Here is a 24,144-nt window from a genome sequence, read left to right as displayed (position 1 = left end):
CCCCGCGGCTTCCAGCTCATCTTCCGCATCTAGAAGTACCAGCTTGATAAGCGGAGAGGCCAATGAGCTCAGGTCGGTGCCCTTCCACCGGTCGGATGAAGCAGCCGATGCGGGGGTCGGGGTGTGTCACCGATGGCCGGGAATAGCGCCCTTGCAACTTGGTAATAAGCGGCGGCTCGTTATTGGGCATGCCGTGTCACAAGGGGCCACCCGGACAGTTTAACCTGCCCACTAGCAGCTATCATGAACTAAGTTGGTTGACTCGCGATAGTGGCCCACTAACCAAGCCAGCCCCTTGTTGGCTTCAAGGAAGGCCATCCAACCTTCACCGTGTGTTGGACGTGAAGCATTCTATCTCAGGGCTTGTTTTAGTGTGGATAGCGGCATCAGTCCCCATTGGAGCGCATAGATCAACAGAGATTATGATGTAGTTCTCTCCCCATTTGTCCTTGTTCCATGCCGGTGCAAAAGGTCCACATCCGTATCTCCAAATTCTCCCCCGCAAACCCAACCTTGCATGGGTTTATCCACTTCCCCGGAATCTGCCAAGACTGCGCTGGATAAGAGAGTTGCTCCAAGAGGTGTTCAAGGGCCATCCGAGTATATATATCCCGGGCGTTGCCTCGGGTTGAAGGTCTTGATCAACCGCGACACCTTCAGCACCATCCTCACAAGCTACGCCTCCTCCTGACTCTCACTGCAAAGTCAACTTGAACATCATGGCGCCTCCCGAGAAAGTCGTCCCGACCGAGGTCGAGCTTGAACAGCTGGACTTGGATGATCAGCATACTCAAGACCTCATCCAGCGAGCTCAAGCCAGTGATGCGGCTGACAGACAATTGACAGTGCGACAGGCACTGAAGAAGTATAAGAAGGCTGTTGCCTGGGCTCTTTTCCTGTCCACCAGTCTTATCATGGAGGGTTACGACCTTGTCATTGTTAGTTACCCCAAATCTGATATATGACGAGACTTGACACTGACATGTGGCAAAGATCACCTCATTCTACGGCCAGACACAGTTCAGAGAGAGATTTGGTGTCTATGATCCCAGGACTGAGCAGAAGCAGATCACGCCTGCTTGGCAATCTGGTCTGTCCAACTCGGCCTTGGTTGGTCAGCTTGCTGGTCTCGTCGCCAACGCGTTCTGTCAGGATAGGTTTGGTGCTCGATACACCATGATGTTCTTCTTGGCTTGGATGGCCGTCATGATTGCTATTCCCTGCTTTGCGCCCTCACTGCCTGTTCTTGCATGGGGTGAAGCGATGTGTGGTGTCTCTTGGGGTGTTTTCCAGGTGAGTTGTCGAATTTCATCAGTTTATTATTTGTCAAAGACTTGAAGCTCACAGGTGTGTGTTCACAGACTCTCTCCACCACTTACGCCTCCGAAGTTGTCCCAACAGTCCTCCGACCTTATGTCACCGCCTACGTCTGCATGTGTTGGGGCGCCGGTATCCTTCTCTCCGGTGGTGTCGTCCGTGCTGTAGCCGGCATCGAGGGCGACATGGGCTGGCGACTCCCCTTCCTCCTCCAGTGGATTTGGCCCCTTCCTCTCTTCATTGGAGCTTACTATGCCCCTGAGTCTCCCTGGAACGCCGTCCGACGAAATAAGCTTGATGTGGCAAAGAACAGTTTGATGCGGCTTCACGAGGCCAATGCTGAGAGGGAGGCCGAGGTCGAGGCCACGCTGGCTTATATCCGTCATACCACTGCTCTGGAGAAGGCTGAGACGCACGAGGCTAGCTTCCTGGACTGCTTCCGTGGAACCAACCTTTGGAGAACCGAGATTGTGAGTAAACTTCAGTCTCGATGTTTGCGCAAATGGCTAACCTTGAGCAGAACTGTGTCGTCTGGGCTGCTCAGATTCTCGGTGGCAACGCCCTCGTCGCTTATGGAGTCACCTTCCTTCAGTCCGCAGGATTCTCCGAGATTGCCTCCCTGAACCTCAACATCTCTCTATCCGCTTGCTACGTTGTCGGTGGTATCATCTCCTGGTTCCTCTTCCCCCACCTTGGCCGAGCGACTCTCTACATGAGCGGTTTGACATTTCTCTTTTTTGCGAACCTCGTAATTGGCGGTCTTGGCTTCGCCAAGAGTGACGGGGCCCAGATGGCTATTGGTATCATTCTGGTGGTTTCCAACTTGGTCAATATGGTCACTGTTGGGCCTGTCTGTTACCCCATCGTCGCTGAGACTCCCTCTGGACGTCTCCGTTACAAGACCATCGTTATTGGGCGATTCGTGTACAACCTCACTGGTCTTGTTGAGCATACCATAACTCCTCGAATGATCTCCCCTCTTGGTAAGCCCCTCCTCAATCGATGCTGTATAACAAAGATGTGCTTACAATCTCTAGGCTGGAACTGGGGAGCCAAGGCTGGTCTCTTCTACGCTGGCACCAACCTCCTCTGCAACACCTGGTGCTACTTCCGACTTCCTGAGACCAAGGACCGCACATTTGGTGAGCTCGATGTTCTCTTCGAGAACAAGATTCCTGCCCGCAAGTTCAAGTACACTGCTGTCGACCGTGAGTATATGCCTCTCCCACTGAATATGCGGCATAAACTGACTCGCGATACAGAATTCGCCCAGTCGCACGATGTCAAGGGCGAGGATGCCGCTTAATTGTTTATTGACCTATGGTTCTGGCCATGGTGTTACGGGCTAACATGTCGCGAAAGATGGGACCTACATTGCTGCTTTATATACAGTCATGTAGACAAAAGACCGAGTCCCTTATCTTCAATCTGATTCATCCGTGATTCTAACTTGCTCAGTTCCAGACTCAGCTGCTGAGTGGCTGAGAACGGCGTGAACTAGTCATCTTAGCCTTGAAGCAATCGCCAGCCACGGCATAAACTAGCGTTGACTGGGCTGAAACTGACTCGGATTTCATCCGCGAAGAAAAAACGGTTGTTGGGGGTCTCGGGGATTCTCCGCATGCACAAGAGCAGGGCCACCCCTGTCTCCCTTGACAGAAGGGGAATATTTATACGAGCAAGCCCGGATCAACTGGAGGTGGTGTCAACCCCTGTAGATGAGAAGGTGACTCGCCTGGAAAGGATGTCTTTTATGTAAATCCCTCCCTTGACCGCGTGATTGAGGCCGGGTTGGGCATTTCCCGAGTATTTCCCCAGTCGGAAGCTCCAGTGGAAACTGCGGGGTTGGGCTTCGTGACATACCCGATGCTTGAAGCCGAGTTGGGCCACTGGGTTTGTTTGGTGGCCAGAGTCGGCATCGATTTACGCATGAAACCCATGGTTATCACGAGGAGCTTTGTTGATCAAAGCTTGGCATTGGGCAATGAACTTGGATGTGTTTCTGCCCTCGGAGTAGTCATTTAGATACCCGATAAACTGTATCGTTTCCTTATCTGTCAAACATGATATGATATCGCCTGACTGATGTTGACTCTCTTGAATACAAGGCAGCACAGAAAGTTCAAGTTGCATCCAAGACCTCCAGCCCGCTACCCTGCGCCTCTTGACTCGCAAGACTTTGCGGATTTGCTTCATCGCCAACTCCTTTTCCTTTGCCGCTTAAAACATTGAAATTTTGATCTTACGACCATTCATAGGGAGCCGCAAGAGGCGCTCATAGCACGAGTCGTCTGGAGCATTGCGCGACCCGACCTAGTTTTGGCAGCGAATCGTCTCCAGATCTGCTTTCTTGTCGCCTTGTCTAGCTCAGGGTAGTGCAGTATCAAGTGAATACCGCTCTGAAAAGCTGGATCTATGCGACAGTCACGATCCGAAGTCATGATCAAGAGGCCGCGGTAGTATTCGAGGTCCCTCATCACTTGATTAGCTATGAGCTTAGGACTAGGGGATACAGATACTGACCGAAGAAACCCGGTAATAATCCATTATGTGTCAGCTCGCTCGAGGACCCCTCCTGCAGGAAGACGTCGCACTCGCCAGGCAGGACTATGGCATCCCAACTTTTGGTCATTTTAAAGACTTCAGTTAGCCTAAACTCGACACTGCCTGATTGCTGACCGAGTCCTCCCGCACTGAAAGGTAAAGTGGTTTGCGGACCTCCTCAGCTGGGGCTTCAGCTGTGAGGGTTTTGCCAATGCCCGGACTGTCGAGCAATAATGTAATCATGCCGAGCCCCTTGCCCTCAAAAATGCCGTCGAATGCGACTTCGTTGACGGGATGGGCTTTTACGAAGTAGATCATTAGATTCTTGTAGACTGGCGGAAGCAAGAGCTTCGAAATGACCTCGTTGTTCCAGGTTATGTCAGACAGGTGGCTGACGTCGAGTTCCCGCCAGAGCATTGGTTTGAGTCGTTATCCTAGCACTTTTGAGTTGCAAAGAAGAAAGTGGTCATCGTAGAGATGGCCTAATATAGAAGCCACCTATAGAGGGACTCTGTCTGTTGACGGCCCACCGGAATCCGCTCCATGTTGAACCTGGGCATCGAGATAGAGTTCCTCCTCCAAGAAGGTCGGCCAATCTATGCGAGTGTTGTCCTTGATATAGATCTGAGTTATACTAGATAGACCCGGGAAATTAAAGTTTACAGCGTTTATGCGAGCGGGAGTCTAAATATGCCATAGAACGCAGAGATAAAACTTGAGCATACCGAATTCCATTTCTATTTCTAAAGCTAATTTAATTTTTCCTACCCTCCGTATCCCCCATCTCTACTTCTGGCTGGGTCTGCCGCTCTGAGAGTGTGGGATTATGCAGGCATAATCCAAGTATGAACATCGGTACGATAATGCATATCGCAACAATAGTCAAAATCCGTTGAATATACCGATAACTGATGATTGCATCTCTCTCGGGTGTCCCGATGGGATATTCCGGTACCACATACAGAGGGGCAGCGTAGATGGCTGGGGCTAGGGTCTCGTTGCTGAACAACCCAAGGTTCTTGTTAAGCTCTTCGAACAGAGTCTGTGTCCAGATTGCGCCTGAGACACAATTACCAAAGGCCTGGCCGATAGAATTGACGGTGAAAATGAGTGAGATCAAGATGCCGATATACTCATGATGTGCCGTGGTTTGTATCAGTACATAGGTCGGCCAAGAGAAAAAGCCGGCAGCAGTGCCGATAACGATCTCCCCGCCGATGACTCCAGCTTTGGAACCTGTACCGCCGCGGTAGTGGTAGATCAGCCCGCCTCCAACAAACCAAAGAAGGATGCCTGCCAGAATGAGCTCTTTCAGTCGACGAATTTTGATGACGACGAGGCCTAGAAGAGATCCCACCACGGTTGCGCAGAAACTGTACAGTGACGCCACGCGAGTAGCACCCTCAACTGAGAAGTTGTACGAGACTACGAGTAGGGTGAAGAGATAGTTTCCGTGCACCATGAAAGCAAAGGGGAAAAGGCAACTGATGCCAAGACAGCCCCAGACGGTTCGATGCTTGACAAAACGAAAGGGAAGCATGGGATGAGATGCCGTCCTTTCCCACATGACAAAGATGGGGAAAAGTAGAAACCCGATAATAATCGGGGTCAGGATGCCAGCATCTCGCCATTTCGTGCTCTGCCCGCCTGCTAAAGTGAGGGGTATAAGGGTCATGGCCAGAGCGGCTGTCAAGAGCAATGCACCGATAACGTCGAGCTCCCAGAAGAGTGTCTTGAGAGAGCTAACTCGAGACGAAGAAGGCGACTCCTCTTGATCTTGGCTTGACACTTTTGCCTGATGCCCGAGAATAAACATCAGGACGATGAGAGGCAGGGCACAGATGGGGTTTATAATCGCAAACATGCCGACCCCCCAATTCCACGAAGTGACTGAAAGAACCGCCGAAGTGACGTTCCCGCTGATCCAGGTATTGACGAGGAAGGGCCAGTTCGGCACAAAGGCAAAGAACAACCGTGTTCTCATAGACGTGAAATCGGCAATCATGATCTCGATTGTCAGGACCGAAAGCGTATATCCGAGCTGATGTAACACAGCACCTCCCGCAAAGCCCTGGACATTAACAGAAAATGTCTCAATGATTGTGCCGGCCATGTTTAGCAACACGGCGGCGGTGAAGATCTCGATACGGCCGAATACGTCAGTCAATCTGGCGACCGAGGGCTGGACTGCGGCAGCCACGACTCCGCGGATGACGTTGATTGTCGATAGCAGGGAATGGTTCGCGAACGAGGAGGTGGCGTAGGGAACATAGGTATTGCGCACGAGAAAGTCGAGACCGAGCGCGTAGCTGACGAAAAAGATACTGGTGAAGAAGATCCATTTCTTGACGGTTGTCAGCTGGGCAGCCGCAGCCTCCATGCGGACCACGCCTGGGTAGTTCTCATAATGCCTATGTGGCGAAGGTGAACCATCTTTTTGGTCAAGATTTAGATTGCTTGGCTTGTTGTCTATACTTGACTCTTGAACCATGTTTGCGTCTGAGTGTGTTTTTATGGGAAGGGGATTAATCTTTGTACATGTAAGGAACTGTGTAAGTAATGGATGGATGCTTGATAAAAGGACGCATCGCTCTTATATCTAGTATCCCCTTAATAAGGAGGCTTCCCATACCTCCCGAAGTCGGCTTGTGGGGGTTCTCTTGGCACGCATGAGTGAGAGCGAGACCGAAGCCTATTGCGTCGTATGACCCCATTAAGATTATCTCATTAGATTTCATTGATTCGCTCAATGGACAGGTCAAGGGTTGGCATCGGGGCCTAACTTCCCTTCAGGGTTAGCATAGGCCTCTATTGGTAATTCGTGTAACGTGCATGATAAACCTCCGGCCAGTGCATCTGGCCGCCTTATGGATCAAATGTTGACAGTTTTGGTAATGGTGTAAATGGAGTAGTGGCAGAGTTAAAGCTTGTCTCACGGACAAGAGACCTAGGAACAATACACAGAGCACAAGGTGAGGTTCACGCTTCAACATAGCGGAGCAAACTTGGTTCGGAGGATAAGTGTTGGGTTGCTATTAGAGACACGAGGCTAACGTTGGTAGACGGTACCGGGCAGGCCAAGGCGAGATCAGATATCCTCTAATATACAACTATCCTTTAGTTTAGTCGTAAGCCCGTCTAGTGATATCCGCGATCATCGATACGTGATTAGTAGAGGTTGAGCATGGCGAACACTACGGCAAAGATGGCAGTGTCGAAGCTGAAATGCTTAGCACCGGCGCTGATGATGACGGAAGGGGTGGAAGCAGTCTGCAGAACAAGTTAGTTCATGTCACCATGGAAATGCACACTGAGGGAATACGTACAGGTACAGGAACACCACCAGTTCCAACTGATCCGACAGAAGTCAGGGTGGTGGAAGGGTAGGTGGGATGCTCGTTCGAGGCAGCAGACTTGCTGGCTGAGCCTGAAGCAGAGGTCTCAGTCTTCTCAGGAGAGGCGGAAGTCCCAGTGGGCTTGGAAGGAACCTTGGTGCTCTCAGATACCTCATGTGCGGCGGAGCTGGAAGCAGGGGAAGAGCCACTGGTGGTAGTCTCGGACGCAGAAGTGGTGTCCTCCGTAGCAGTGGTAGTCTCCTCGGACGCAGAAGTGGCGTCCTCTGAAGCCGTGATAGACGCCTCCGAAGAAGCAGTGGTAGTCCCCTCGGAGGCTACAGAGGTGGTCTCCTCGTTATCTGAGGTGGCGGACGCCTCCGCAGAAGCAGTGGTGGAATCCTCAGCAGCAGAGGTGGCGTCCTCTGAAGCCGTGACAGACGCCTCTGCAGGAGCGGTGGTAGTCTCCTCAGAGGATACAGAGGTGGGTTCCTCAGAAGCAGAGGTGGTAGAAACCTCCTCAGGAGCAGTGGTGGAATCCTCAGCAGCAGCAGAGGTGGTAGGAGGCACCTCCTCGGGAACAGTAGTGGTGACGGAAACCTCGGCGGGAGAAGTGGTGGTGGGAGCCTCGACAGGAGCCGAGGTAGTAGGAACCTCCCCAGGAACGGCGGAAGTCTCCTCAGAAAGCGTGGAGGTGGAGGGGGTCCAGCCAGATGGGCTGGGATTGGGAGTAAGACCGCAGGCTTCGGCGAGAGCGGTGATGCTGCGTCCGTACCATTGCCAAATGTCAAAGGTAAGGGAGCATTGCATGCACAGGTCGTATCTCTCGTCCCACTCCGGGTTCTCGCAGTATCCTTCCTGACGGCCAAGAGTAATCAGGTTGCCTAGCCCATCCACGGTTAGTTATGGGTTGCATGATTGATCCGAGGACAGACTCAAGACATACCACAGTTGTCGTGACAATCATACAGGGGGGTGCCAGGCTCCTGGCGCCTGTGGATGGCGGGGACGCTGTCGGGGAACTCCAGACCAACGCTGATGGCGGCCGCAGCGGCGGTCGAGGCCAGGAGGGCTTGAGTAACGAATGAACGCATCTTGATGGCGATGAAAACGAAAGTGGGCCGTCAGATGATTTGAATTGATGGACAGAGATACTTGTTGTCTGAGAGAGCTGACTGGGGACAAAGTCGAGAAGTGTGGTGCCAGGAGACGCAGGCTCTTATATACCCGAAATTGAAATGGCCCTTGGATTCCAAGGTGAGATGCCTCTACTAGACGCCAAACCCCGAAGGATTCTGGCCACGCGTCAAGCTTGCAGGCCGAACTCGCAAGACTGTTGGCAACCGGAAATTAGGCTGCGGGAATTCACTCCTTGGGACCTTTACCTGATGCGACTCTAGCTGTGCATCGCCAAGCATCCGGCCAGGGCCACCAGAGCTGGTTCCTCCCGGTGAACGATCCGCTTTCGGTAGAGAAGCAAAAGGTCTAAGCTTATATGGGTCGGCCACGAGGTCGGCCAACGCTCGATCTGATAAGCACGCGCTCAGACAGGTGGAAACGGTGGGGGGATGTCACTTGGCATCTAATCTTATCTGATCATCAGATAACGAGCCGAGTCCCATCATCCGCGTTGGGGCATGCTGCCCGGGTGCCAAGCCGCTATGATGAGCGAATTATCGGTGTTGGTTGCATCGGACGTACGATCAAGGGCCTTTCTTGGTCCCGGCCATTGAATTTTTCTTGGTCCGAACAGCGACCTGCCATCGATGCCGGATCTTGGCGGTTGGCATGCAATGTCCTGCAGTATATCTTGACCATGATTGCCGCCCTGCTGTTGGCTTCTGCCCCTTACCATTGCCTCCAACCTCATTTCCCATATCCCCCTTGTCGCTGACTCCGATCCTTCCGCCAACATGTTGAAGAGCCTTGTGATCCTGACCGTGGCGTCATTCGTCGCCGCCCAGTCAGATGACAGCCCTTCCAGCGCCAGTGTAACCGACGATGAGATGGGCCCGGCTGCCTTCATGTGGCCCCCGGACAGAGTCTGGTCTGGGGATGTAGACAATCGCTCTCCCTGTGGGTCCCGTGCCTCCGCCGGCAACAGAACCGAGTTCCCTCTGTGTAAGTGTTTCATACCATGACATGCATCCTACGTAGGGCAGAAGCTCTCTTGGACAATGCTCTTCCCGCTCTGTCGACGCCCGTCACTAACACCTCGGTTCCAGCTGGGGGCGCCGTCGCTCTTGTCGCCCAGGATGATTACTACAATTCAAAGCTCAGCATCGCCTACTCCGACGGTTAGTAGCCAACAGCCCTTCATCAAGAGTGCCAGGGGAAGCTCCTGACCAGGTGGTGCTGCGTGAATTCCAATGTCCAAAGGCTGAATGTTACGACCTGCAGACCCTACCTCGAACGACGACTTCACCACGTTGATTGAGGAGCATAGCATCTCTGACCTCGACCCCGGCCACACTTGCGTTGACTTGTCCGACCTGCCTGGTAGCGTTTCCGCCGGCGATAATGCCACTCTGCAGATCATCTACCGTGCCGACTGGGATGCCCCCCACAACCAGACCTTCTATGCCTGCGCCGACATTGTCTTTGTCGAAGCGTCCGAGTTTACCTTTAATATCCCTTGCTTCAACGCCACAGAGCCCGGCGAGGATGATATTGAGGCTGGTGCGACGGCCAGCGCCAAGCCAACTGCCACCCACAAGTCTACATCCGGCGGCTCTAGCAGCTCCAATGATTCCGACGACTCTGAAGACTCCAGCAACTCCGGTGATTCCAAGAAGCTCAGCGGTGGTGCTATCGCTGGTATCGTCGTCGGCTCCGTTGTCGGCGTTATTTTGATGGCTGTGGGAGCGCTACTTCTGTGGCGTCGCAAGAAGCAGCAGAGGCGCAGCCAGCACATCACCCGCCTGGAGAACGAGCGCCGTAACGAGATACCATTGGGGAAGGTCTCAACTTCGCAGTCCAGTGCTGCTTAGGTAATGAACGGAACGTCTGACGCTATGAGTTATGATTTGATGTGCTGCTGCAGAGGAGGTGCCAAACAGGGTTTATTGAGATGCTCCAAGACATGGGTCGAGCATCTGTTGGATAGTTTGTTTGCCTAAGGCACAACTTTGTTGGGGAATAGAGCTATAGTAGAAAATATGATACTGATGAACTTGGCTACCCTTTACTAGTCCGTTGAATATGACACAGGCCTATCTCCTGAGGGCACAGCACAGCCTGGAATCTTGGCCGTGAGGCTTCAGAACGAAGTAGCCTTGCCCAGCCATCGAGTTAGATAAGTATCCCAGGCCATTGTTGGGCTCGACCTCAACCCACCTCGTCATTAATAAGCGGAAGCCCCGAGCGAACCATGCTGAAAGCACACACCATGCCATTCCTTTCTCGATAACCTGCCGGCACCCTCCCTGGTACATGAGGTTGCTGACCCGGCCAGAGAGGCGTATGGCCAATAGCGTCAGTTGATGTCCCATCTCGAGCATGGGACCCTCCCCTGACCGCCAAGCCTTGCTAACCTAGAATGTAAATTGCGTTGAGAGGGACTGGAAGCCACTTGTCCACTGTCAGGAGACACATCAGCAGCAAATACCGGTAGTATGGTTCATAGAACGGCTTCCGCCGTTACGGCGTGAGTCGCATCGCTTGCCCTAGAGGAAATCCACATCCATTTGATCACATCACCGCATCGACCCAAGCCGCGCAGGTCATGAGGTAGCTGATTCCACCGTGCCTTGAGCACTGATACATACCTACCATACCCTTCGACGTCAGCCCACCACACAGTCGCCGGGGTCTGTCAAGGGCATGCAAATGCCAGGGAGCAACAAACTTGAGCTGGTAAGGTCGATCCTCATCCTGGACCCATGCTGCTAGCCAGGATCTAAAGTGTGGTACTTGCTATGTAAGTCGGGGCGTGGAGGCGTGTGAACAGAATCTTTACTTCCGTACTTCCATATAGCCGGCCAAATATCCTCCTCCCCATGGGCCTGAGAGCAAGGGAGGTTGGTCCAAGAAGTTGGCCTGTCTTGGACCAACCCACACTGTACAATCTGATAGGTATGACCCAGGCCCAGATTCTGGCGAATGCGCCTTCTTCCTTTAGGTTGGATGACGAGACCAGGGTCTTGACCGTCTTGAGCAGAGTGGATTTTGCCAAGTCGATAACGCAGTCCCCGTCGAACTCCGGCACATTAGGAGGTACATACCCGGGGTTGTTGTAAGAAATCATCAATCGCCCATCTGCTGGCTGATGACGAGAACGCGGAGCTTGACGCAGTGATGCCCGTCCTTTGGATAGGCTCGACTGTTCCGAGAGTCATGGCTTGAAGTGATTGCTCAGTGAAGTCTGGCATTCTTGAGCTGAACAGATCCACAAGATGGGGGACCACTAGTGCCACTCTGAAAGCTAAAGGTTGGGCTAGATATCTCTCTGTCTTGGCATCGCTAAGTCGGAGTGTGATGTCTTGGAAGGAATAAACCGCTCAACCGCGTGGAGAATTCACAAACTTCAGTTCAGCAAGTAAAATCTCAACTAAGGGTCACGCGAGTTCCAACTCGAGAAATTCGACTCGAGGGAACCAGACCTGGAGCTGTTTCAACTGAAGACTCTTTGAACGGCTACTGGTTTAGGCCCGTAAGATGCGCTTGATATGATCATCCGGCATATTGCCACGCTACTATTGGCGGGGTTTCGGGGGAACCTTCTGGAGAAACCCAAGGCTAAGGCCAAGATCACAACATCAGGAGACCAGGACGTGCATGGCCCCTGCTGGATTCCATACTGTCATGGGTGTGCCATCCGGGACCAATATCCAGTCACATGCTAGAGGGCCATCGAGTACTCCGTAGATATGTACCTATTTCTCACCTTGGGCCCCCTTCGCACAGGAGAGAATTCCAGAGCTGGCAGGCAAAGGAGCTCGGACTCAAAGATGCCGGCAATCGAGCCCACGGTGGCTATCGGCCCGTTGGAGTTGGGAGGAGGCGGTTCGCAGATGGATAACTCTGTACGACTAAAGGCAAGATTGATACCAGATTGGAAGTGAAATCCCGGCAAGGACGCACGACTTCTCGTCGAACCTCCCGCCCGACGGGTGTGGACCCTGCAAGAGAGGTTGCTTTCAACCCGACTTCTTTCTGTATCCGCTGTCGAGATGGAATGGGTCTGTAAAGACACCACATTCTGCGAGTGCGGCTTGAGGCTGAACCATCGACGCTAGTTTGGTTGGACGCCGCTTGGCCAGATAACAAAGGCCGCGGATGCCTTCAACCTCTGGCACAAGGTGGTTGAGAACTACACCAAGAGAAACTTTGCCCTCCGAAGGGATAAGCTTCCAGTGATATCTGCGATAGCTGCGGTGATACAGCAAGGGATAGGCTCGGACTTTGTCATCCAAAAGCTCGGCGAGTAGCGAGGTCGCAATACCTTTTTGGGCACCTATCCCGATTGTGTTAAGGGGATTGATGAATGATATGTGGTTATTGGGATGAGGTTTGTTCGGACCTTTCCCCTGGCAACACGTTAACATAAGGGGTTCATTTTTATCTGACTACCTACTATCTGGCTACGTGCACGGTATTATTAATGGTGAAGTCATCCAGGAAATTCGAGACCAAGGGAAAAGGATGAAAAACTTTAAGATATTCAAGACTGTTTAGATTGTAAAATGATTGACTAGGAATCCGACCGTTAACTCTTCGCTTCACGTGCTCACCCAAGTGTGATTCCTGCCTGTCACGCCCTCGATTCTACGTGATTCCATATAATCCGCAAAGGCAATCAAACTGCCTTGCGGGTAGCGAATTGACGCTGAAGCTGATTGTAATCGCTCATTTAATTCGTCCGGCTCGCAGGTAAGGCAGACTGGCGAACCATTTACGCGCCCAACGTACTGATCAAGGCCTAAAAAATCCTCATGCGTGGATATTCTTCTTGAGGCATGAAACAGAAGTGACAGAGCACATCTCACCTTGTAGATCTTCAAAGTGGTTTCCAAAACATCCCAACGATGAATCCGATATCAGTGTTTGGCGCTGCAGACGGTGCTCTGCGGCTTCTAGACTACTCAAGCAACATCATCAAGGCCGCATTGAAATCGATCGAATCCCCGGACGGAGTGCCCGTTAGTATGATTGAAATGGAAACGGTAGCCGAAGGTCTCGCCGAATCAATCAAGCAACTATACAGAGATGCTGGCCAGGAATGTGATAAAACTCTCATGGCTATTTGTCGTTTATCTTGCAATATCGCCCAATTCTTCTTGACGGTGGCTGGAGCTTTCAAGCAAAGTGTACTAGGCGGTGAGCGGAAAATGGTCTCAGACGTCCTCCGGGAAGTTGGATGGGAACGGAGTATGAAAGCCCTTCAAGGAAGATTTTCTGAACTACAGCTTCGATTCAAACGCCAGGTCGAAATGGAGTCACAGTAAGTGAGGATTTAAACTTCCATAGAAAAGCAATGATAGGATCGTCTAATTCAAGCCAGGAATTGCAACCACCATTCGCAAGTGGCCTTGGCCTCTATGGCTGCAAAGGTCATCAGTGCTGAAGACAAGATGGATTCTAATGGGGCTTGTGCTAGAAGCGCAACCTCTATTATGGATAAAGTCGGCGGAGTAGGTTCGATGAAGTGGCTACTCCCTAAAGCTCTACGAACCATAATTTGTTAGACCCCCTCGAATACAATGATGCTATCTTGGACTCTGGAAACAAGTCCATCAAGACAGCTGGTAAAGGAGAACGCTCAAATACTCCATGAGGCGATGGAAAAGCCTCGCACTGCAACACATATTGATGCATTCTCTATTCAGATGTTATTGATACGGCAAAAGTTGTCTTCAAAACATGGATATTTGTTTGATGGGAAGGTTGAATAGTATCAAGTAGTCATGACGTTGATATATAAAGTCTTAGATTGAAGAGGTAGATGCGTAGAGCCCATCAACCTGTCCCATAGCTCAATCTAAATACATCCATGACTTGCCACAGCATCGCTGTCTCTTTAGCTTCAGAAGCTGCAATTAAAAATACTATTGGCTATCTTAAGCCCACATAAAGCAGCGGCACCTGTCCTTTGATCAAGGTTACCGAATTAAGAGTCCTTGCGGTAGAAAGCGACCACCTTGCCCCAGAAAGTCTTGGGCTGGTCGACATTCTCGTCTCGTCGGGGAACATCAACCCGCTCACCGTCGAGACCAGTGCTGGTGACAGCGTTCTGCTGCTTGCCGAGGTAAAAGTCGGGCATGAAGAAGGTAGCGATCAGAGGCACGGCAGCGAGGACAAGCGCACAGGTAGCGATGTGGCCATTGATAGCGGAATAGGCACGAATGGCGCCCTGGCGGACAGGGTCGTTGAAGGCGTAGTCGCCGCGGAGAGACGTGATATCGTTGTAGAGCAACATAACCTTTTCTTGGCTAAGGTCAGGTAGCTCCTTGTACATGCGGTCAAGCATCTCGTTGGTCCAGATGGCGGATGACACGGCACTTCCAATGGAAGAGCCAAGGGTAGACCACAGAGTGAGCAGAGAGATCATGGTGGCCATGTCTTCATGGGGTACTGAGGCTTGACTACCAACACGAACACCCACAACGTTGAATGAACCCAGACAAAAGATCAGCTGAGCAAGGACCAGACGGGCCGTGTCCTGAACCATGCTGCCGTTGGGCTTGACCAACAGTCCATAGGCAAGCAGTCTCGCCGCGGCACCAAAGAGCATCAAACTCTTGTATCGGTGAGTCTTTCGCTGGATGAGACCGACGATGGGGCCAATAAGACTCAGTCCCATGGTGGTGATACCCAGGAAGATGATCCATTGGTAGTTGGTCCAGTTCTTGATGATGAGAATGTACGACGAGAAGTAGGTGTTGCGGACGGACGAAGCCATCTGGTTGAAGGTGTAGATGGTGACGGCAGCGAGGAACGTGCGGTTCTTGATAATTCGCTTCGTCATGAGAGGCTTCTTGGCGACATACATCTCAAAGAGGACAAAGACGATGAGCAAGACGAAGCCGACGACAAGCATGGCAATGATGCTCGCGTTACCCCAGCCGCCCTTAGCCGTCTTGGCGAGGGTAAAGGGTAGAAGGATGAGCGAAAAGGCAAAGCCGAGGATGATGAGGCCACAGATGTCGATGTCAATGAGGCCCTGGTAGAGGAGCTTGGCCCAGTAGCCGAAACCCCTAGAGGCAGTCTCGTCCACGCCAGTTCGAACACGCGCCGAGTCGGCCATGGTGACCATGCCGAGCTTCTCTCCACGTCGCTGCATGGAGTACAGAGTGAAGATGGCGGGCATGAGTAGCACAGGCACAATGATGGCAAACATACCCAGACCCCACCTCCAGTTGTCGTAAAAGCCATCGGCGATGAAGCCATTGACGGGGACAGTAACAACAAAGGGCAGAGCCAGAGCTGCACCGAAGAAGCCTCGCCACTCAAGAGGGGTCAAATCTCCAACAATGATATCGCTCAGAAGATCGAGGCCGGACTTTCCGACCGACGTGAAAGAGACACCGATCGTGTAGGCGGCAAAGGTGTTGGCGCTGGCTGCGACGATAAAGCCGACAACGTAGAAGACGAGAATGACAACGTAGGTGGTCGGTCGAGAGGTGATGTCGGCCAACTTGCCGATGAAAGGCTTGCTGATAGCTCGAATGATCTGACTGGCAGTGCTGACAGCGGCGAGAGAGCTGTGCGTTCCAAAGGTCGAAGAAGCAAGGACGTTGAAGACGGAAGTGGTGATACCCTGATCGAGAGCGTAGGCGAACATGGTAAGACCAATTGACACGCCCAGAAGCCAAAGCAAGATCTTGCCAGACTTGCCAGACTGGTAAAGGACCTTGTTGAAGGCTTCGACCTTGCTCACACCAACTTCAGTGTGACCTTCAGAGTCTGAGGCTGGGTTGGGCTTCGAGTCTTCCCGGGAGAGGACGGTGCCGACGGGGCCGCCATCTTTTCCGGCGGCATTGGCGTCAATCTGCGATGAGCCCGCGGCGTTGACATCGGGCTGACCAGCGTCTGGAGCAGCTGGCTTCGACATGATGGCTTATGTTGAGCTCTCTCGAGTCAAGTCCAAAATTGAGGGATGAGAAGGAAGAATCTGGAATATTCACGCAGATCCCGAGGAGACACGAAAAGAAATACCAAAAAAATTGTGGTACAAAAGTTCGCCTCCACCCCCCATGCTTCCATTTTATCTGATCAAGGATGATCCGTACCAATCCAGGTTAACACAAGTCCCCACGCCGTAACCAACGTTGGGGACCAGTCACAGAGAATGTAACGTTCAAGAACCAACAGTTCGACGCTAATCCCACGCATCACCCACGCTGTTTCCAACAAATAGTCATGCCGAGAACTTGCGGGGCCACACGTTCGGATGTGGTGACTGCCCCGAGAAGAGATTATCAAGGATCTGATAAAAAAGAGAGTTTTTTTTTTCCTGAGGTGTGGGTAATACCGACGTCGGCTCTGTACGCGAACTAAAACTTGTCAGATGGGGGCTTCTAGTGCTGATCCTGCCCCTGCTCGGTAACGGGCGAGTTTTTTGTTCGCGTGCTTGGCATGCCCACATGGTTCGTTACTTCTTTCGACCAGGAGGGATGTAACCCCGGTTAAAAGGGTGAAGAATTGGATGGTTCACGGGACGGACCTGTTCGGAGACGCTGTCCGGTGGAATAAGGGCCAAGATCGGTCTTGACAGGAGAATATCGGACCATTTCTCACCATTACTGGGCAAATTCATAGTGCTTACCTTACCCAGTTTTTCAGTAATTATGTATTTATTAGTAATAAGCGAGAGTCTTGATCGACTGACTGATCATGCACGTTATCGGGAGGAGTTTGATCCCAGTTCTGCACTGCTACTGTAGTGGATGTCTCATCTTGACACGAGAGGTGTTGCCATCCTCGGCGATCTCAGTCCACCGTTATTAAAACTTGAGTTATTAGACTACCACTACTAAATGGGTGCACTCTTTGGCTTGAGTACACTATAGATATTGATGCTGAAGCTTTGACTCTATCTGGTTACGTCTTAGTATGGAAAGGAATTATATGTGTCAACAACCACGCCTCTCGTCTACGCCCCTCGAACAGTAATCTTGGCGGCATCGCAGAGGACCCTGAATAAACTGTCTGGCCTGGAATAGAGCGCCGGGATAGTGTCAAACTCAGCGACTCTGCCACTGTCCATCACAACTACCCTATCACACGTGGAAATGATGGTGTCCAGTCTATGAGCCACAGTCAGAACTGTAGCATCACCCATTACCTCGTTCAGCATCACTTGAAGCTCCATGTCAGTCCTGCCGTCAATAGACGCCGTGGCTTCGTCAAGAATGACAATCTTTGATCGCCGCACAAGCGCCCGGGCAATTGAGATCAAGGACCGTTGACCATGAGAGATGTTGGCACCGTTCTCCTTGACCTCCGAGTCTAGAGTTAGACTCGGGCTGGCGCTGATGAGCTCGGACTCAGGGTTCTTCTCACAATCACTCCCCTGTTCAGCGATTGAACTAGAGTCTGGTTGGTCAAGTCCAACTCTCCTCAAGCATTGGCGGAGCCAGTCATCGTCATACTGCTGGAATGGATCCAGATTGTACCGGATTGTCCCGGCTAGGAGGATAGCGTCTTGGCTGATGACTGACAGGCTTGATCGAAGTAGATGAAGGCCGACCGTGTGAATGTCCACTCCGTCAATGAGAATTCTGCCACTTGTGGGCTCAGTGATCCTCAGCAACGCAGTAATCACTGTTTGATGGTTAGTTTTTGCTTGGGACATACAGCCTCGATGAAAAAAGCTATGGGGATAATGCTTACAAGTTGTCTTTCCTGCTCCGGTGCGACCGACGATGCCAACCTTTTCGCCTGGCTTTATATCCAGAGTCACATCTCTGAGTGCAGGTTCCAGGCCAGGGCGATGGCTCAGCGTCAGGGACTGGAATTGGACATGCCCATCACAGGGCCATTCGCCACTCTTCAGGCCCTTGTCCACATCTTTGACCTCGTGCGCAGGCTCTTGCTGAATGTCAAACACATAGTGAAGCATTCTCTCGACCGAATTCATGTTGTTTTCAATCTCGGCACTCTGTCGAATCATGTTGCCAAAGACGGCTTGCGCTGTGACAACGTAGGACAACACTACACCTCCCGATGATGGAGGAATCGTGTCTCGAAGTCCTACGACAAGCAGGCCAGCGACGAGCACAAGTGTCGCGCCGCAAAGATCTAGACGGAGATTGAGCCAGCGCTGACACGCCACCGAGAGCCAGTAAGCCGTGTTCTCAGTGTCAATCTTGCGTGAGTTGTCCGCGACGAAGCGCGACACGGCGCCGAAAGCCTTGAGGGTGGGCAGACCGGATAGGGACTCGCCGAAATGTTCGTAGATGCGGCTGCGTAGCAGATTGTTTAGACGGCGCAGCTCTCGCGACGAGGGTCGGAAGTACATGCCAGTCCAGGTGTAGGCAAGTAGGAGCGCAGCTGCGATGGCTATGAAGGGCGGCAGAATAATGGTCACAACAATAATGGTGCCAATTGCTTGTACCGAAGTCGAGATGAAGAGTCGCAGCGTCTCGCCCACAACATTATCCACAGCGTCGACATCCTTGCTAAACCGGTGCGTGATACGTCCCTGGGGCGTCGTATCGAAGAAAGCCACTGGCGCACGGAGTACGCTCGACATGGCCGCACGGTGAAGATTGTTGGAGCACCAGAAGCAGAAGAGAGCAAAGGTAGCGTTCATGAAGAATAAACCCAGAGACTGTCCAATACCAAACGCCGCGTAGCCTCCCATGTATTCGTCCTCAGAGATGGACTTGTACTTGGTGTCTTGCCACCAGCTCAACCACAGCGGTGAGACGATGCTTGAGCCTTGATAGATGAAGATGGACGTGATGAAGAAGGGAACCGTGAGGAAGGCGTTGCCGAATTGTACGTAGCGGACGTAGGTTCTACCGCTGACAGAGCCGACAAGTCTCTCCTCGCTCTGCATGATCTCGTTGCCTCGGCCCTTGGGCTTCTCTTTTGGCTTCTCCGTGAGGGTGTCCTCCTCCTTGGCCTTGATTTTCAAGTCCTCTGGTTGCTCAGAGTCACCACCAGACTGAGTTGACTCAGAGTCTGAGTCAGGGGCTCCTGCAAAGCGAGAAAAGGGACCACCTAGACTTGAAAGAAGCTCATACGAGCCCTGTTCCACGATGCGGCCGCCTTCCATGTAGACAATATGATCCGCCTGTCGAGCAAACACCATAGAATGTGTCACCAGAACAATAGTACCCTCACTGTTTCTCCGGGCTTGGTTGATCACCATGTCGAACACCCGAGATCCAACATGCGCATCCAGAGCAGAGAAACAGTCGTCGAGAAAGAGTAGTGGACTCTTTCCGTAGATGGCCCTAGCAAGACTCACACGCTGCTTCTGGCCGCCTGATAAAGAGACACCCATCTCGCCGACGACTGTCATGTCGCCGTCGGGAAGTCTCTCCAAGTCCTGGTGTAAACAGCACCGCCTGAGAACTTCGTTGTACCAAGCCAGATCCAGTGGTCTGCCGAAGATGATGTTCTCTCTCACCGTCTCGCTGAGCAACCAGGCTGTCTGCGAGGCATAAGAAAGCTGGGAAGATGGAGACGAGGTTTCAAGGTTGAGCTGGCACGAGCGCGCCTGGACAAGTTGCATGTCTCCTAGTAACGCTTTGAGAACCGAAGTCTTGCCTGATGCAACAGGGCCAACGATACAGACAAGCTGGTTCTTCTTGACCACGAGTGAATCAAGGCGTAGTCTTTGGCTTTGGCTCCTGTTCTCATTGACTTGCCCAGATTTCTCATTTGCGTCGTCTGCCAGGAGTTCCTCGTCATCGTGATACGCAAAAGTGGCATCCTCGACTTGAATCACCACGTCGGCTGATGATCCCTCACCACAGCCTGAACGAATTCCAGAGTCATTCTTCGGGGCCACATCAGACGCGAGCATAAATGCAGATAGACGTTCAAGTGCCGCCCGAGCATCCGCTATAGCCGAAAGTGCAACAGGTAGAGCCTGCAGTGGTGTCCTCAGAAGCAAGAAGAAAGCGAGCGCAGAAAAGACGACACTTGGTTCCATGCCATTCTTGCTCGTTGCTCCATAGCACACGATGCTAACGACAGAGGCGAGTGTGGGGGCAGTGTATGAGACGGCGATGTTGAGAGCTCGGAGAAGCATCCTCTTGCGGATGTAGACAACCTCGTCAGACCTCAACTTTCCGACCTTTTCGAGTAGGCTATTTTCATAAGCGTTGGTTTTGACAAGGCGGATAGTTGAAACCGCTTCGACAACAGCCTTGACTCGCGCATCGGTAAAGGGCATGCTACCTCGACGCAGGCGTAGTAGCATCCCCATCATGTAAGTCTGCAGCGGGTATAGCAGTGCCAGAAGGCCGAATCCAGGGAGTGCGCTGTAGCCCAGTGACCACACCGTCAGGGCGAAGCAGAGAAGAATCTGGAGGATGCTGGTCCACGCAGAGTGAAAGAAGCCGCAACAAAAGTCCACGCGTGTGACGTCGGCGCTCATCAAGCTCATCAGCTTTCCCGTGCCAAGACCATTCTTTAGCTTGGCTCTCTCAGTGAGTTTCGTCGTTGCCCTGCGATAAATGGTATGCATGAGGGCGCCTCTCAGGAGAATGCCCGTCGTGTATGAGCGGTAGAAGCCATGAACGTTGGCCGTGACAGAGAAGACGAGCAGAAGAAACAGCCCAACTGCGTATCCAAAGCCTGAGCGTAAAGCTGATTGTGATGGATCTTTCAATGTGGCGATGAGAAATCTGATGAGAACAGGAGAGACCATTTGCGACAAGTCGCCGCATAACTTGAAGAAACCTCCTATCCAGAACCACCGGAAGCAAACGTCGTTGAGAGCCATGGTCAAGACGGTGGCGTCAGTCGTTCGCCTCGCCCAGAAAGGTCTCCATGAAAACAGCCCAGAGGGAACTTTTTGGTTGCTGTTCCTCTCAAGCCTCTCAGACCAGCATTTTTCGAGTTTATCCGCATGATCTTCCGCCAATCTGTTGCCGGGCATGTCATACAGGTCGTCGGTTTGAAGAGGCCTGGTGTATCCCGTTCTCAAAAGAGGAGCCAGCCAGCCGAATAACAATATCGACAGCCAGTTTGCCGTCGACTCTGGCAACGCTGTCTTTTCCCTGCTCCCAGCATCTTCTGTGCTTGAAGATGAATGCGAATACCGTTCCGTCAGTGGTGTCTTAATAGGCTTTGTCGACAGAAACGGTACTCGTCTGTACCATTTCCTCGGTGGGAAGCTTTTCCCATCGTTTGTCGCCATATCGGATGGTGTTGAGAATGTCGGACTTGTCGCTCATGGAACTCCGTCGAAGCACATCCATAAACGTGTCGATAACCCACATCTCACTGATTTTTTCGATAAGAAAGGAGAAACTCTCGGATCTCTCCGATCACGGAGCCACGGCACATGGGAGGTACAGGCCAGGTAGTGCATTACGCTAAGTGTGATGAAATCCTCCATGTTGGCTCAGCGCTGCAACCGAGGCTTGGCATTAGTCAAGGGATCCAGTGTACCAAGTTGTCAGCATTATATAAAGCGATGATCTGCGGATCACGCTACAGGCTATTGACCAGTTCGGGAAGGTGTCCGGCGGGTGAGAGAATTGTGGTCAAGAGTGACATTCAAAGGAACCTCTCGTTCGTCCCACAAATTCTTTCGTATTCATCAAGGCATGGGGGTACCCTCTTGGCCGCGGTGAATAATGCGACAGTGTCCAATAGCAACCGGCAATAACGAGACGGGGACAGGGGCCCTTGTCGAGTGACGTCGACACTGCCGGCTTGAGTTAATTTATGCTTAATACGCCACCCTCCAGGGGCGCAGCCAAGTGCCGAAAGCTTGACTTTGTGACATTGCGGAGTACATACGCACTGTGAGCACCTCGCTTGCACAACTGAGCAGTGCAGAGAGGACGTTGACCACTCGCATCGGGGTAATAGCAAAGCCGTGTCATTGTGAATTGTAGAGTTGAATAAGTAGTCATGTTTTAGTTACTTTAGATGGACTGGTTTCCTGTCCAAGAAATATTACTTTGATCTATCGCAAGCATCCCGTCCATCATCATTGTGATCTGTAAGTATTTCTTTGGTTAATTCATGATAACCCGGCACCCATATCAACCCCCAGGTTACCCGAGACCTTGATGCAATTTACTGACAGTGCTTACACAGGTCCTTAACTCTCGAAAATGGGCATGTATATCGACGACTCCAAGTCTCACGTCGAGACGCTTCTCAACAAGTCTGAGAAGATATCCTTCACACTCCCCGACGGCAAGACCGAAATATGGCTTCAGACCGCCAAGAATAATACTGGAACCGACCATGTCGTCGGATCTGGAGATCGAGCCTTGGCTCGTTGGACTACGGATGGCACAAAGACGAGAATCTCCCCAGCCATGGTCAACGACGACAGGGCCGAGTTTGATCTAGTCTTTTCGTTGGAGCTACTGAGCTTTGATGAAGGCTATTCTCGATCGCCGTTTGCTTCTGAGGGTCAGCAGCAAGATCTCGCGTTGGCCTGGGCATCAGTATATGCCCTGTGGCTGCACCCTGACCACAGAGAAGACGACCTGATCGCGGTCTCTGTGGACAGCGAGCGAGTGGGTGAATACCTTCGATGCACCGGCTTGGGAGTTCAATCACCATTCTCCCCAAGCACAGCACCCAAGGACGCCATCTATTGGATCTCTCGAGACGTCTTCTGGCAGGGTGCCGGTGCTCCAGACTCGCAGCACTGGCTCCGTTCCCGGCCCGAAGTGACGAGCTTCCCAGGCTTCAACGGGACCATGGGTGTCTTTGCCAACCAGATGGGCTTCACTCGCAAAGGCAACGTTTGCACCGTCCACCCAGTGCGGCCAGCAAAGCCCAAGCCTGGCACCGTCATCTACTCGCGCTACATCGTGGAGCTCGGCCAGTTGCTGCAGATCCGGCATATCGATGCCGAAAACCCTGTCCATTTTGAAACGTACAAGCGGTGGCAGAACTCGGACCGCGTTAATGCGTCATGGAAGGAGCGCGGACCGGACGAACATCATCGAAAATATCTGGCCGAGCAGCTTGCCGATCCGCATACAATGTCATGCGTGTTTGAGTGGGACGGCGAACTGGCTGGGTACACGGAGCTGGGGTGGGCCAAGGAAGACAACGCAGCCTGCTTCTTCAACTCCAACTGCAACATCACCGTCGGAGACCATGATCAAAACTCACACATCATTGTGGGTGAAGAGAAATTCCGTGGGGGTAAGCGGTACCAGGCTGTGGCGACGTCGATCAAGCACTGCTGTTTCCTTCGCGACCCACGAACAAGGCAGGTCATTGCCGAGCCTCGATACGACTTGAGCCATGTTCATATCCAGAACAAGTATTTGCCGCAGGAGAGGAAGAAGAGGTTCCATCTTCCGCACAAGACGGCGGTTCTATTCGCTCTGCAGCGGGAGAGATTCTTTCAAGAAGGACACTTTGTCTAGCTAGTTAGCTTGATGCAGTATGTGGATAGCAAGTAGTCATCGTGTGGATCATCAATGTCAGGAACTTGAATATCGAATTGAAGAAGCTGAGCAAAGCCGTTGGGATCGTCGAGTCGGAGTGAAATTGATCCGATAAATATCTGAATCTGGAGTAAAATGCGTAAACTGCCCCATTTGGCAGGTCACCAGTAAGGTTCACTAGCATCGGCCGAGTAGTAAAAAACCCGCCAAGTCGATCCCCGTGTCGGGTAGAGGAAAAGGGGAAGTGATATTCCTTCAATGTAACACTCCCATTTTTATTGGAGCGCAACAGGGTTTTGATCAAATTTTCATCTCCGGGTGATTATCAATCAGGCAAATCAGGATAATCTAATCAGATGATCACTTCAATTGCCTCATCTCACAAAACAACAAGGGATTCA

General features: G+C 52.1%; 8 protein-coding genes across 8 annotated transcripts; 4 read left to right on the top strand and 4 right to left on the bottom strand.

Moving 5' to 3' along the window:
* Positions 1-719: 719 nt before the first annotated feature.
* On the top strand, positions 720-2,623 carry NECHADRAFT_97430 (uncharacterized protein; the record flags this gene model as incomplete). The annotated part of the gene is made up of 6 exons (XM_003042064.1): positions 720-938; positions 994-1,293; positions 1,362-1,787; positions 1,838-2,300; positions 2,355-2,525; positions 2,580-2,623. The coding sequence occupies 6 exons, from the start codon at positions 720-722 to the stop codon at positions 2,621-2,623; spliced, it is 1,623 nt and encodes a 540-aa protein (XP_003042110.1).
* Positions 2,624-4,615: 1,992 nt separating this feature from the next.
* On the bottom strand, positions 4,616-6,352 carry NECHADRAFT_97429 (uncharacterized protein; the record flags this gene model as incomplete). The annotated part of the gene is made up of 2 exons (XM_003041997.1): positions 4,616-6,294; positions 6,337-6,352. The coding sequence occupies 2 exons, from the start codon at positions 6,350-6,352 to the stop codon at positions 4,616-4,618; spliced, it is 1,695 nt and encodes a 564-aa protein (XP_003042043.1).
* Positions 6,353-7,029: 677 nt separating this feature from the next.
* NECHADRAFT_86973 (uncharacterized protein) lies at positions 7,030-8,287 on the bottom strand (the record flags this gene model as incomplete). The annotated part of the gene is made up of 3 exons (XM_003041996.1): positions 7,030-7,131; positions 7,188-8,077; positions 8,140-8,287. 3 exons carry the CDS (start codon positions 8,285-8,287, stop codon positions 7,030-7,032), a joined length of 1,140 nt encoding a protein of 379 aa, XP_003042042.1.
* An 819-nt stretch (positions 8,288-9,106) lies between these two features.
* Positions 9,107-10,203, top strand: NECHADRAFT_97428 (uncharacterized protein; the record flags this gene model as incomplete). The annotated part of the gene is made up of 4 exons (XM_003042063.1): positions 9,107-9,314; positions 9,419-9,490; positions 9,594-10,130; positions 10,169-10,203. 4 exons carry the CDS (start codon positions 9,107-9,109, stop codon positions 10,201-10,203), a joined length of 852 nt encoding a protein of 283 aa, XP_003042109.1.
* A 3,016-nt stretch (positions 10,204-13,219) lies between these two features.
* Positions 13,220-14,086, top strand: NECHADRAFT_86971 (uncharacterized protein; the record flags this gene model as incomplete). Its single annotated transcript, XM_003042062.1, has 3 exons — positions 13,220-13,635; positions 13,696-13,825; positions 13,880-14,086. 3 exons carry the CDS (start codon positions 13,220-13,222, stop codon positions 14,084-14,086), a joined length of 753 nt encoding a protein of 250 aa, XP_003042108.1.
* A 215-nt stretch (positions 14,087-14,301) lies between these two features.
* NECHADRAFT_97427 (uncharacterized protein) lies at positions 14,302-16,245 on the bottom strand (the record flags this gene model as incomplete). The annotated part of the gene is made up of 2 exons (XM_003041995.1): positions 14,302-16,088; positions 16,218-16,245. The coding sequence occupies 2 exons, from the start codon at positions 16,243-16,245 to the stop codon at positions 14,302-14,304; spliced, it is 1,815 nt and encodes a 604-aa protein (XP_003042041.1).
* Positions 16,246-17,286: 1,041 nt separating this feature from the next.
* On the bottom strand, positions 17,287-21,513 carry NECHADRAFT_86969 (uncharacterized protein; the record flags this gene model as incomplete). The annotated part of the gene is made up of 2 exons (XM_003041994.1): positions 17,287-17,957; positions 18,027-21,513. The coding sequence occupies 2 exons, from the start codon at positions 21,511-21,513 to the stop codon at positions 17,287-17,289; spliced, it is 4,158 nt and encodes a 1,385-aa protein (XP_003042040.1).
* Positions 21,514-22,441: 928 nt separating this feature from the next.
* NECHADRAFT_97425 (uncharacterized protein) lies at positions 22,442-23,722 on the top strand (the record flags this gene model as incomplete). The annotated part of the gene is made up of 2 exons (XM_003042061.1): positions 22,442-22,474; positions 22,505-23,722. The coding sequence occupies 2 exons, from the start codon at positions 22,442-22,444 to the stop codon at positions 23,720-23,722; spliced, it is 1,251 nt and encodes a 416-aa protein (XP_003042107.1).
* Positions 23,723-24,144: the final 422 nt, after the last annotated feature.

This window comes from Fusarium vanettenii (genome assembly GCF_000151355.1).
Source record: "Fusarium vanettenii 77-13-4 chromosome 11 genomic scaffold NECHAsca_39_chr11_5_0, whole genome shotgun sequence".
In the NCBI taxonomy this organism is placed as follows: Eukaryota; Fungi; Ascomycota; class Sordariomycetes; order Hypocreales; family Nectriaceae; genus Fusarium; species Fusarium vanettenii.
This window is presented reverse-complemented; position numbering and strand designations above follow the sequence as displayed.